General features: G+C 36.1%; 1 protein-coding gene across 3 annotated transcripts in view; it reads left to right on the forward strand.

Annotated features, from left to right (window-relative positions):
• KNTC1 (kinetochore associated 1) overlaps positions 1-12,237 on the forward strand; it is a 63,428-nt gene that overhangs the window by 6,889 nt on the left and 44,302 nt on the right. For 2 of the 3 annotated variants that reach the window (XR_006730739.1, XM_045534912.1), the window contains exons 1-13: positions 847-887; positions 2,652-2,745; positions 3,099-3,151; positions 3,357-3,472; positions 3,893-3,947; positions 4,523-4,621; positions 6,081-6,124; positions 6,213-6,278; positions 6,368-6,443; positions 8,600-8,725; positions 8,815-8,904; positions 10,887-10,940; positions 11,593-11,654. Coding sequence is in view for 2 of the 3 variants with exons in the window: in XM_045534912.1 (XP_045390868.1) it covers positions 2,706-2,745; positions 3,099-3,151; positions 3,357-3,472; positions 3,893-3,947; positions 4,523-4,621; positions 6,081-6,124; positions 6,213-6,278; positions 6,368-6,443; positions 8,600-8,725; positions 8,815-8,904; positions 10,887-10,940; positions 11,593-11,654 (881 nt within the window). In the remaining variant the exon portion in view is untranslated. Of the gene's footprint in view, positions 1-551; positions 587-776; positions 888-2,651; positions 2,746-3,098; positions 3,152-3,356; positions 3,473-3,892; positions 3,948-4,522; positions 4,622-6,080; positions 6,125-6,212; positions 6,279-6,367; positions 6,444-8,599; positions 8,726-8,814; positions 8,905-10,886; positions 10,941-11,592; positions 11,655-12,237 lie in introns of those variants that run through there. The other variant, XM_045534913.1, reaches the window with a different exon arrangement.

Genomic DNA, 12,237 nt, shown 5'->3' on the forward strand with positions numbered 1-12,237 from the left:
TCAGTAGGAAGAATTGTGGTAAGGGGATGTTTAGAGAGGCACTGACCGGTGCTCTGATATAACCCGTAGTCACGGTTTATATCATTCGTCAGGGGCAAAACTGAAAAATCAGCACTGTCTTATGAATTCTCACCAGTGGTGTCTTTTTTTTTTGGAGGTCTTGCTCTTTTGCCCCAGGTAGAGTGCAGTGGTGTCATCATAGCACATTGCAACCTCAAACTCCTGGGGTTCAAGCAATCTTCTTGTCTCAGCCTCCCAAGTAGCTGGGATTATAGGCGCATGCCAAGATGCCTGGCTAATTTTTCTATTTTTAGTAGAGATAGGGTGTCGCTCTTGCTCAGGCTGGTCTCTAACTCCTGAGCTCAAACAATCTTCCCGCCTCAGCCTCCCAGAGTGCTAGGATTACAGGCATGAGCCACTGTGTCCAGCCTTGACAAGTGTTCTTTGAACTAGATTATATATATTTAATTTCACCTTGACACAAAAGAGGTGACTTGTATTATTTTGTAGATTAATACTGTAAATTTAGCCTTCTTTCTTTCTTAATGCAGCGATTGAGAATGTAGACTTCAATACAGTGAAAGAGGTAAGAAAATAAAACCATATTGTCCTCTTAAAAATTATATTTAATGTAAACATAGATCGTTCTACTGGTTACCATGATAAAACATTTTTAATAACATTTCTATTTAAAAACGCATTTATAACTGATTGATTTTTGTGATTTTTGTGGAGTGTAAAAATATATATAACATTCTTTTTTTTTAACTTTGTAGTTACAAGGACAAATCAAGTCCAGTTTTATTTCTACTGAAAATTATCATACTCTTGGATGTCTCAGTCTTGTGGTTGGAGATTTAACAAGTGAAATCCCTGTGATAATTGGGGTAATTCTTTTTGTAAAACTATGGTTTTGGTTGCCTGAAGTGTTTCTTCACTAAAATTTTATTGTTTGATTAAATAACAAATTAATTTGTAACAAACATGTAACAGAAACAGGAAAATTATACAGTTAAGGTCATAAAAATAACTCAGTAAGTAAACTTAAATTTTTGTCTTGGAAAAAATATTGTGTGTTTATTTTCATTAGTCTCTACCTGAAATATAGAATTTCTTTCAATTGTGAGAGTGGGCAAAAACAATTTAAAAAAAGACCAAAAAATTCCACAGTCATAGCAGTACCTGTGACTTTATCACTAAATCACAGATTTTCTTTAAAAAAAAAATCACATTGTTGCAGCTATCTTGAAATATTGTTTATATATCACTATTTCAGAATCGTACTGATCATAGTGTATCTAGCAGAAAGTGTAATTACTATTGGTTACACTCATAGGTACTGCTGACTGTACTGTTTTTTGGTTTTTGGTGTTTTTTTTTTTTGTTGCCTGCAATCATAAGTGAAAGAAATGCTCAGTTTTGGATAGAGATTAGTGAAAATAAAGATGTAAATTTTTTTCCCATCTAGCTTCACAGATATCTTGAATCTTGAGGTGAGCCAGGTTAAGAACCTCAATATTAGAGAATGGTCCTAAAGAGTAAAAAGTCTTTAATACCCACATAAGTGATTCTATGTTATTCTTGGTTTTGGCTAGCTAGGTTACTTGCAAGTATATGTTATTAGTAAAATAGGAAACTGGACAAGAATTTCCAGAAAAGTGCAATTGATTCACTACCATTACTGTATAATATTTCACGTTATTTGTGAAAAGTAACTATTTAGATGTCACTTCCAATATGTCTGCTTATAACTTCTTGGAATTTGGGGGGAAAACATCTAATATGTTCAAAGAATAGGCAAAAATTCAATGTAATAACAGTATTTACAACATTTTTACTTGCCAAATTTATATGTTAAAAAGCAATCATTAGGCCGGGCGCAGTGGCTCACGCCTGTAATCCTAGCACTCTGGGAGGCCGAGGCAGGTGGATCGCTCAAGGTCGGGAGTTCGAGACCAGCCTGAGCAAGAGCGAGACCCCGTCTCTACTAAAAAAAACAGAAAGAAATTATCTGGCCAACTAAAATATATATATATAGAAAAAAAAAAATTAGCCAGGCATGGTGGCACATGTCTGTAGTCCCAGTTACTCAGGAGGCTGAGGCAATAGGATTGCTTAAGCCCAGGAGTTTGAGGTTGCTGTGAGCTAGGCTGACGCCACAGCACTCACTCTAGCCCGGCAACAGAGCGAGACTCTGTCTCCAAAAAAAAAAAAAAAAAAGAAGCAATGATTTTCACATTGTGCATGTCTATTAATAGTTTAATATTTTGCCAGGGTTTCATATAATGTAAAATTAATATTTGTAATTTTTGCCCAAGTATTTGTCGTTATTTTAATGAAAATACTTAAAGACTATTTTTACATCACAATACTGAAAGAGGTCTTAAAGTTCACTGTGTCTCTAGGACAAGTTGCCAGAATATGCCTACTCTTTCTTAAATATTCATGTGATAACAATAAATATGAACAGTTCACTGTTTTTTTCACTTTCTTCTGAAACTAAGAGGAACTGGTAGATAAAAGCTAGTTGGGCTTGAATATGTAAATATATTTTGGAATTAGTAATGTGCACAATTACATGTTTCTACTTGGAGGCAGTTTCAGGTCTAAGAATCAAATTTGCAATTGACGTACCATTTTCCCTTTTCTAGGGAAGTGGTGATTGTGCATTCTCAAAATGGGAACCAGATTCTTCCAAGAAGGGAATGACAGTTAAGAACCTTATTGATACAGATATTATTAAAGGTAAAATGAGTTAATGAACTTACTTTTGGTAATTATTAGTGAGTTTTAATTTTCCCATCATTATACTTGGGTCAGCATGTGGGCCATTTTACCATACCACTCTTTGAAACAAGCCAGATGAGTATGATGGTTGTTCTCAACATGTTGCAGTTGTTACTCTTCATTTTGGGAGGTTTTACATTTTAGTGGTCACCTAGAAAAAAAAAAAGGCAGGAATAAATGAAAATGGGAATTATTAATTTAAATGTAGTTCTGCCTTTCTATAAATATTAATATGTTAGCTTACTATTTAAATATGGATATATGAAACACTGAAATAAAATCCTCAGACATCTTAACTTTCTCTTTTGTAGGTGCAAAGAAGTTCCAGCTGATAGACAATCTGCTTTTTGTTCTTGATACTGATGTATGTTTCTGATATATCTCTTTCAATGTTTTCCCTTGATATTATATGTACCAACAGAAATGTTGTCAAACTTACAAAGGCAAGGGCTTTGGCTGAAGTGGGTTACTATCGTATATACTGTATTTTAGTATACATATCAAAAAATAGATCCTGAAATGTAAAGTTTTAATCATTAAGATGTGTAAATGAAATGTCTCTTTTGCAGAATGTGCTGAGTCTATGGGATATTTACACTCTAACTCCTGTATGGAACTGGCCCTCTTTTCACATAGAAGAGTTTCTTCTTACTACAGAAGCAGATTCTCCTTCATCAGTCACTTGGTACATTATGACTACAGCTAGTAGTAATTTCCCTTCCCTTAGCACCAGGTTTCTTGTCTGGTTTTTGTTCAGATCATTTATTATGTTTTGCACTCTAAACAACACTGTGAAACAGTCTGATGGAGTAAGGACTGATTCACTGTTTGCCACATTCATTGGGAACAAATAGGTGAGTGATTGTGAACCTCCAAGTGATTATGTTAGAACCAGTGTCAGTCTGGGCCATCACATGCAGAAATGGAATCCAGTGTTGTCTAGGTAAATCCATTTTAACTTTTATGTAAGAATATCACTTTAACTTAGCTTGTATCTAGCAATTGGCAAAGCTTATTTATTTATTTATTTTTGGACAGATCACATTTTATGTTTTCATTGTGTAAAACCTTATTTGATTTACTTAAAGCTTCGTTTCTCTTTTAGGCAAGGGATTACAAATCTCAAATTAGTAGCTCTGACAACTACAACTAATAAGAAGGTATTGGAAAATATTATTTCATTCTTGTCCATATTATGTGTTAGAAATAGCATTAACTAATCTGAGTCACTGCACCAGAAAAAAAAAAAGCAGTAGCATTGACTAATACAAAAGTGAATGTTAAGTCATGCTCACAGCATATTAGCTTAGTTTACACAGAAACTTGACACATCAGAAATAATTCTGCAAAACTCCTTTTTTCCCATTTTAAAAGGATATAAATCTTGGCTCTACATTTTAAACGGAGCATTTCAGGAATCAAAAATGTCCGTAAGAACATGTTTATTGGAGTGTTTATTGTTTTGTCGTGGAGGAATTACATTCACCTTAAATACAAATTGTAGAATGGACTTCAGGCATATGGATTTCCATTCAACAGATTTGGAACATGGAGACATAAAATGTAATTTTATATGTAACATTTAAATAACATAGTAACAATTACTTGTACATTACTTTTTTGCATTACGCTTTGTACCAAGTGTTTTAATCTATGCTCTTGATTGTGAAGTGCTGTTTTGTGCTGGTAGATGTATATTAATCTACTAAATTAATTGCTCTATTATTTTTCTTAGATGAGAAACCTCCTGGTTTATTCATTACCTACAATGGAAATACTATATTCTTTGGAAGTATCTAGTGTTTCTTCTCTGGTCCAAACAGGAATTAGCACAGTAAGTTTATGCATATTTTAAATTACTTTATTATAAAAAATCTTAAGAATAACTAAGCTAAGCCTGAGTGGAACCTAGTGGAATACTTGAATAGAGCTCAGGTTTATAACTATATTTAGCAACAGGGGTCCTCAAATACACTTAACTAGTCTTCACATTAAAAAAAAAATAAAAGCAAATTAATCAAATAAAACTTCAGTCATCTGGTTATTCAACTTTCTCGTGTTGAAAGTTTATTCAACTTTCTCAACAGGAGATAGAGATGATAATGGGGGGGCTATTGCTCTTATTTATGTACTTTTTATTGTGATCTTTTAAAAAGAATTTTACCACATTTGTTCCATTTCTTTTCACTCACACTATATTTTTTCAAACCGTTTGGAAATTATTTGCAGCCATCATGACCTGTCACCCCTAAATTCTTCTATAGGTGCCTTGTAAGAATGAAGGCATTCTTCTACAATACAATTATCACATTTAGAACATTTAACACTGATACATTGCAATTATGAAATAAACCTTCCAAGTTCAAATTTTACCAATTGTGCCAGTTACCTTAAAGCTATTTTTTTTCATTACCCAGGAGCTAATCAAGGAGCACTCATCAAATTTAGTTGTCATGGTCATGTGGTTGTCTAGAATGGTTCCCTAGTCTTTTTTGTCTTTTAAGACATTGGCCTTTTTTTTTTCTTTTTTTTTTGAGACAGAGCCTGGCTGTGTTGCCCAGGCTAGAGTGAGTGCTGTGGCGTCAGCCTAGCTCACAGCAACCTCAAACTCCTGGGCTTAAGCGATCCTACTGCCTCAGCCTCCCCAGTAGCTGGGACTACAGGCATGCGCCACCATGCCCGGCTTATTTTTTCTATATATATTTTTTAGTTGGCCAGATAATTTCTTTCTATTTTTAGTAGAGACGGGGGTCTTGCTCTTGCTGAGGCTGGTCTCGAACTCCTGACCTCAAGCGATCCACCTGCCTCGGCCTCCCAGAGTGCTAGGATTACAGGCGTGAGCCACCGCGCCCGGCCAAGACGTTGGCCTTTTTGAAGAGTCCCACCCTGTCTTTTTTTAGAATTTCCCTCTCTTTCTATATGTGTGATTGTTTCATCATGATTAGATTCATGTTAAGCTTTTTTGGCACAAACACTGCACAGGTGATACTATGTCCTAACCACATCACATTGAGGAACTCATGGTATCTGTGCTGTTGTTGGTGATGTTAAAGTTTATCACTTGGTAAAGGAAGATTTCTCCATTTGTAACTATTTTTCCCTTTATGATTAGTAAGTAATCTATATGGTATTATTCTGAGACTATGGAAATATCCCTTACAGAAATGGTTTCCCCACCATGGTTTTAAAACCCATTGATGTCTAATTCTTGCCTGAAGCTATAATTACTCCAGTAGTTATAAATGCATTGCTTTTATATTGGAATTTTAATCATGTTTTTGTTATTATTGTAGGATACCATATACCTTCTGGAAGGAATTTGCAAAAATGATCCATCGTAGGTCATATTTTGTTTTAATCAGCTCAGTTAAAATTTACTTATTAGTAATAAATGAGCACATTTATAGTGAAAGCTTTTTTTTCAGACTATCTGAAGACTCGATTTCTGTTTTGGTACTCAGATGTCTTACAGAAGCTTTACCAGAAAACAGGTAACTTCTCATTCTCTCTTAAGCCTTACCTCTTAATGAAAAGCTTAAATTCCCTGGTTAATAATGAAATTTCTTTTCCAACTTACCAGATTGAGTCGGTTACTTCACAAACACAGATTTGCTGAAGCTGAGAGCTTTGCCATTCAGTTTGGACTGGATGTTGAGGTAGTCATTCATGTGTTAGTATTCATTTGTTCACTGAACAGGCATTCCTCGATTTCTTAGAGGCTGAGGAGACAGACATGTAAAACAGAATTGGAATTTAGTGTGATTAGGCCTGTGATTAAGGTGTGACCCAAGTCAAGAAGGCATTTAAAGGAGAGAGTGACCTGCAGTGGTGTGGAAAGATGTCATTGAGGAGGTAGTTGTCATGTCTGATCTTGAAAGTGTTCCAGATATCCCCGGAGAGGAAGGGAAGTCTGGGTATAAAGACAGTGGGAATAAGTGAGGGAGGTCTGTGATGCTTCCAGGAGCTCCTAGTAGTTAGGTGGGAGTAGAGTGCAGGTTATATACGGGCAGTGGAGCCAAAGGGATAATGAGGCAAAAGTGGGGACCAGGCTGTAGGGCCTCCTGTCCACTGCAGAGGATTGAGATTTAATTCTGCAGGTAATGGGGAGCTACTGAAAGTTTTAAGCAGGAGAGTGTCGTGATTAGATTGTCATTTTGGAAAGATGGAGAATTGTTTTGAAAATGATAAACCAAGAGGTACGATTGTCAATTGGGATACTAAGCAGCTTAGGTTTTTCTGGGAGACCGGAACCAGTGCTGTGGATGGAGATGTAGGAGAGAAAGAGACTGATAAGAGAGGAATATAGGCGGTAGAGTCAGCGGGACTTAGTAATCAAACAGAGGGAGGGAAGGAGACTTAAGTTTCACTGGCAGGACTCTGGCTCAGCACACTTGTTGAATGGTGGTGGCATGCCCTAAAATGAGGCATGTGTGTAGAAGAGCAGGTTAGGGGTAAAAGATGAAAAGTTCTTTATGAAAATCAGATATGAGCCTGGTGTGGTGCATGCCTGTAGTCCCAGCTACCTAGGAGGCTGAGGCAGGAGCATCACTTGAGCCCAGGAGTTTGAGGTTGTGGTGTGCCATGATCGTGCCTGTGAATAGCCACTACACTCCAGCCTGGGCAACATAGTGAGACCCCATCTCTAAAATTTAAAAAATTGGTTATGAGGGATCTAGTGAAATAGGGATGTCTGGTAAGAAGTTGGGAAGTGGCCTGAGCTAATTCTAATTCTAGAATTAGGTGACTCCAGAGGAATGGCTCAGACCACTCTGGTAGAATGTGGAGAGTGAAAAGAGATCTCAGGATGTGATCCAGGGGGCAATAGCACATGGGACTGTACACATATTTGGGAAGAAATAAAAGAGGAAAACCACAAGACTATAGGATTATGGAAGCCAAGGAAGGAGAAACTTTAAGTTTAGTTGGGGGTGATTAGCACTTTCAAACACTACAGAGAAGATCAGGTATAAAAGCTGAAAGATGTCTGGAGGATTTGGCAATTAGGAGGTTGTTGATATCCCTTGAAAAGTCAGTTTCCTGAGAAGTGATGAAGGAGAAAGCCTGATTGTAGTTGATTAAAGAATTAATATTTATTAATACTAAATGAGTGGTAGCTACTCATATATTTATTGTTTTAAAAATATAATGTTTTAAAACATTCAGAATAATTCTGAGTATTGTTTAGAAACGTATATGAGTTAAGATATAAAGAAATTAGTGGAATAATAATGGATATTTCTGGCTGGGGGAAAAAGGATGATTTATTTGGGAGGACGAAAGAAGAGTGTTAAACTATATTGGTATAATAATATGCTTTATTTTTTAAGTGAAAGTTGATGAATACACGAATATTTGTCACATTATTTTTGTGACACTTTTTTTTCTTTTTGAGATAGGATCTCGCTCTGTAGCCCAGGCTGGAGTGCAGTGGTGTCATCATAGCTCACTGTAACCTCAAACTCCTGGGCTCAAGTGATCCTCCCACCTCAGCCTCCTGAGTACCTGGGACTACAGGCCTGGGCCACCACACCTGGCTAATTTTTCTAATTTTAGTAGAGATGAGGTCTCGCCCTTGCTTAGGCTGGTCTCAAACTCCTGAGCTCAAGCCATCCTCCCCCCTCAGCCTCCCAGGTGCGAGGATTACAGGCATGAGCTAACCTGGCCCAGCCCCTTCTTTAAACCTTATTCTTGGACCGCATGAGGATTCACCTTTTTTTCATAATAGCTTATCTCACGAAGCTGCTGTGAGAATAAGTCATCCTCTGGTACTGTCATACTTCAAGTCACTTGTTGTGGCATGTTTATATTACAGCTTGTTTACAAGGTAAAATCAAATGATATATTGGAGAAACTAGCTTTGAGTTCTGTGGATACCAGTGAGCAAACCAAATGGCAAAACCTTGTAGATGAAGCTAAGGAAAATCTACATAAAATCCAGGTATGTTTCCCTGTCACATACTAGAGTATTCGGATTGATGTGTTGATGAATGTTAGGTTGCCTTACTGTGTCTGGCATTTGTAAAACAGGACGATGAATTCGTGGTGAATTACTGTTTGAAGGCTCAGTGGATAACCTATGAAACCACTCAGGAAATGCTCAATTATGCCAAAACCAGGGTAAGTTGGGGGTTTTTTGTTTGTTTTTTTAGAGAAAATTTGCTTTAATCACTCATAATCCTACTACTCCAAATACATTTTTTTCCTCCAATTCTGTTCTCTATGTGTACCATTAAAAAATTTTCATGATAGCTTTATTGAGGTACATCCCATACAATTCACCCATTTAAAGTATACAGAGGCAGAAGGATTGCTTGAGCCTAGGAGTTTGAGTCCAGCCTGGGCAACATATCAAGACCCTTTGTCTAGAAAAGTAAATAAATAAAGTACAGTTCAGTGGTTTTTAGCATATTCACTGAGTTGTGCAACTATCACCACAATTAATTTCAGAACGTTTTCATTACCCCAGCAGAAAACCCCATACCCATAAAGTCACTCCCTCTTTCCCCCAGGCAATCATTAATCTGCTTCCTGTCTCTGTAGAGTTGCCTGTTCTGGATATTTCAGATAAATGGAGTCACGTGATATGTATCTTTTTTTTTTAAGAGATGAGATCTCGCTCTGTCACCCAGGCTAGAGTGCAGTGGTGCAATCATAATTCACTGTAACCTAGAACTCCTGGGCTCCAGTGATCCTCCAGCCTCAGCCTCCCAAGGTGCTGGGATTATAGGTGTGGACCACTGTGCCTGGCCTGAGACATGTCCTTTGTATCTGGCTTCTTTCACTTAGCATAATGTTTTCAGAGTTCATCCGTGTCGTAGCATGTATCCCTGCTGTATTTCTTTTTATTGCCAAATAATATTCTATTGTATGGCTATACTACATTTTGTTTCTCCATTTATCAGTTGATGAATATTCGAGTTGTTTCTACATTTTTTTCCAACTTTTTTTATTTTATCGAAATAAACATAAAATTTACCATCTTTACCATTTTTAAGTTTAGTTGCATTAAATATGTTCATCCACCATCAATCTCAACAACTCTTTTCATGTCATGAATCTGAAATTCTGTACCCATTAAACGCTAATTCCCCATATTCCCCTCCTCCTACCTGCTGGCAACCACCATCTACCCTCTGTCTATATGATTTTGACTACTTTAAGTATAATACCTCAATATTAAGTAGAATCACACAGTATTCGTCCTCTGTGACTGGCTTATTTTACTTAGCATAATGTCATCCAGGTTCATTCATGTTGCTGCAAAGAACAGAATTTCCTTCTTTTTTAAGGCTGAATAGTATTCCATTGTATATAAATACCACATTTTGTTTATGCGTTTGTTTGTGGATGGACATTTGTGTTGCTTCCGTGTTTTTGCTAATGTGAATAGTGCTGCTATAATCATGGGTATACAAATGTCTAGTCCAGTCCCTGCTTAAGTTGTTTTGAGTATATGCCCAGAAGTGGAATTGCTGGATCATATGGTAATTCTATTTTTAATTTTGGGGGGAACCACCATACTGTGTTCTGCCACAGCTGTGCTGTTTTACATTCCCGCCAGCTGCACAAGGGTTCCAATTTCTCCACATCCCTGCCAGCACTTTTTTTTTTCTTTTGGACAGTAGGGTGTGAAGTGGAGGGTAACTTAATAATGTTTTCACATGCTAGTTTATCTTATGCAAAAGAAATAATTTCAAAAGAATGGATTCTTTTTCTGTTATAGACCTTTTATAACATGAGTTTTTTGCTATTGCAAATAATGTCATTTTTGCAGTAGGCTGTTCCCCTCAGTGACCTATGAGTACTGTTGCTAGTGAGATTCCTTAAAATCAAGGTGTAACATGGGCAAAATGTTGCAGGCTATTTTGATAAAATGCATTATTTGTTTAAATATGTCATTTCTTTATTGTTTACTGCTCATCTCAGAGTCACATGCAGTTTATTTTTAAAGATAATTTTTTTGTTAATTCACAGAAAAGCCATCTTCTTTTATGAAAATGATAATAATACTTTACAAGTTCCTTGGGTTAAAAAAAAATAAAGAAAATCCTAATATAGCAAATGTTCTTCTCACTGTGGTTTTTATCGTTCTTAATTAGCTTTTGAAGAAAGAAGATAAAACTGTTCTTATTTATTCTGATGGCTTGAAAGAGGTAACTATATTTGATTTATAGGTTAATTTGGGGATGAATGTACCTTCATAATATATTTTCCACTCAAGATGGGTCTGTGTTTCTTCAAGAGCAAGTTATCATTTTAGTATCTTGGTTTTCTTGTCTGCAAAATGGGAAGAGTAATAGTGTTTACCTTATAAGGTCATTTTGAGGTTAAAGGAAATAATTTCTATAAGCCATTTTGCATAGTACCTGCTACCTGTGAAATGCTCAAATAAATATCAAACTGTGATGATGATGATTATGAGGGTGCCAAAAAACATGTGAGCATGGACATATGCATATATGTATTTAAATTCTTAGGTCAAAGTAAATGTTGGTGTAATCCAGCTAGATTTTGCCATAAGAACGTTTATAAATCAGTGGGAAAACAGATTTTGAAGGGCACCCACAATTAATGTTCTCGTGCCTTTATAATTGAATGTAATTAGAAGTTTTCATTATTCCATTTTTTTTTTTTTTTTGGTTTTATGTTAAATAAAGGAAGTTGTGTTTATCATGACTGATCTGTAATGTGGGATGAAATGTAAATGTGTATAAGGCTTTTGAAATGCAATGACTAGTTTTTAGTGTTTTTTATTTCAATATTGTCACACATGATATTCTGATTATCAAATTATTTTCTCTTTAGGTATTAAGGGCTCATGCAAAGTTGACTACTTTTTATGGAGCATTTGGACCAGAAAAATTCAGGTATGAATATTCCCCATTTAAAATTTTTAGATTGTGAATTAGATATAGGTTTGGAGTGTCATTAAAAAATAGTATTACTTTGGATAAATTTGTGTTCCTGGAGGGGTGTTGAGTATATCTATGGATTCAAATTCTGGAAGTGCAATTGCTAGGGTAAAAGGTAAATGCATCTAAATTTGCCCTCCAAATGTATTCACTCTGCTAGATGGAGTAGGAGAGAGCCCATTTTCTCACTCACCAGCACTATGTTATACAATTTTTGGTTTTTGCCAATCTAATATGTGAAAACAAAGTTATTACAAAAAATAATACCACAGAGACTTGATTTTGATTCTTAATTTTGATTGAGGTAAATATTTATTTTTGAGGTCAAAAGTTTTTCTCTTTGCATCCTTGGTCTCTGTTTCTCTTCAGTTGTTCTTTTTAAAATTGATTTTTTTTTTTTTTTTTTGCGACAGGGTCTCACTGTGTCGCCCAGGCTGGAGTGCAGTGGCATCATCATAGCTCACTGCAGCCTCAAACTCCTGGGCTGAAACGATCCTCCTGCCTCAGCCTTCTGAGTAGCTGGGACTACAGGCATGCA

The sequence above is a fragment of the Lemur catta genome, chromosome 21 (genome assembly GCF_020740605.2).
Source record: "Lemur catta isolate mLemCat1 chromosome 21, mLemCat1.pri, whole genome shotgun sequence".
NCBI classification, from domain to species: Eukaryota; Metazoa; Chordata; class Mammalia; order Primates; family Lemuridae; genus Lemur; species Lemur catta.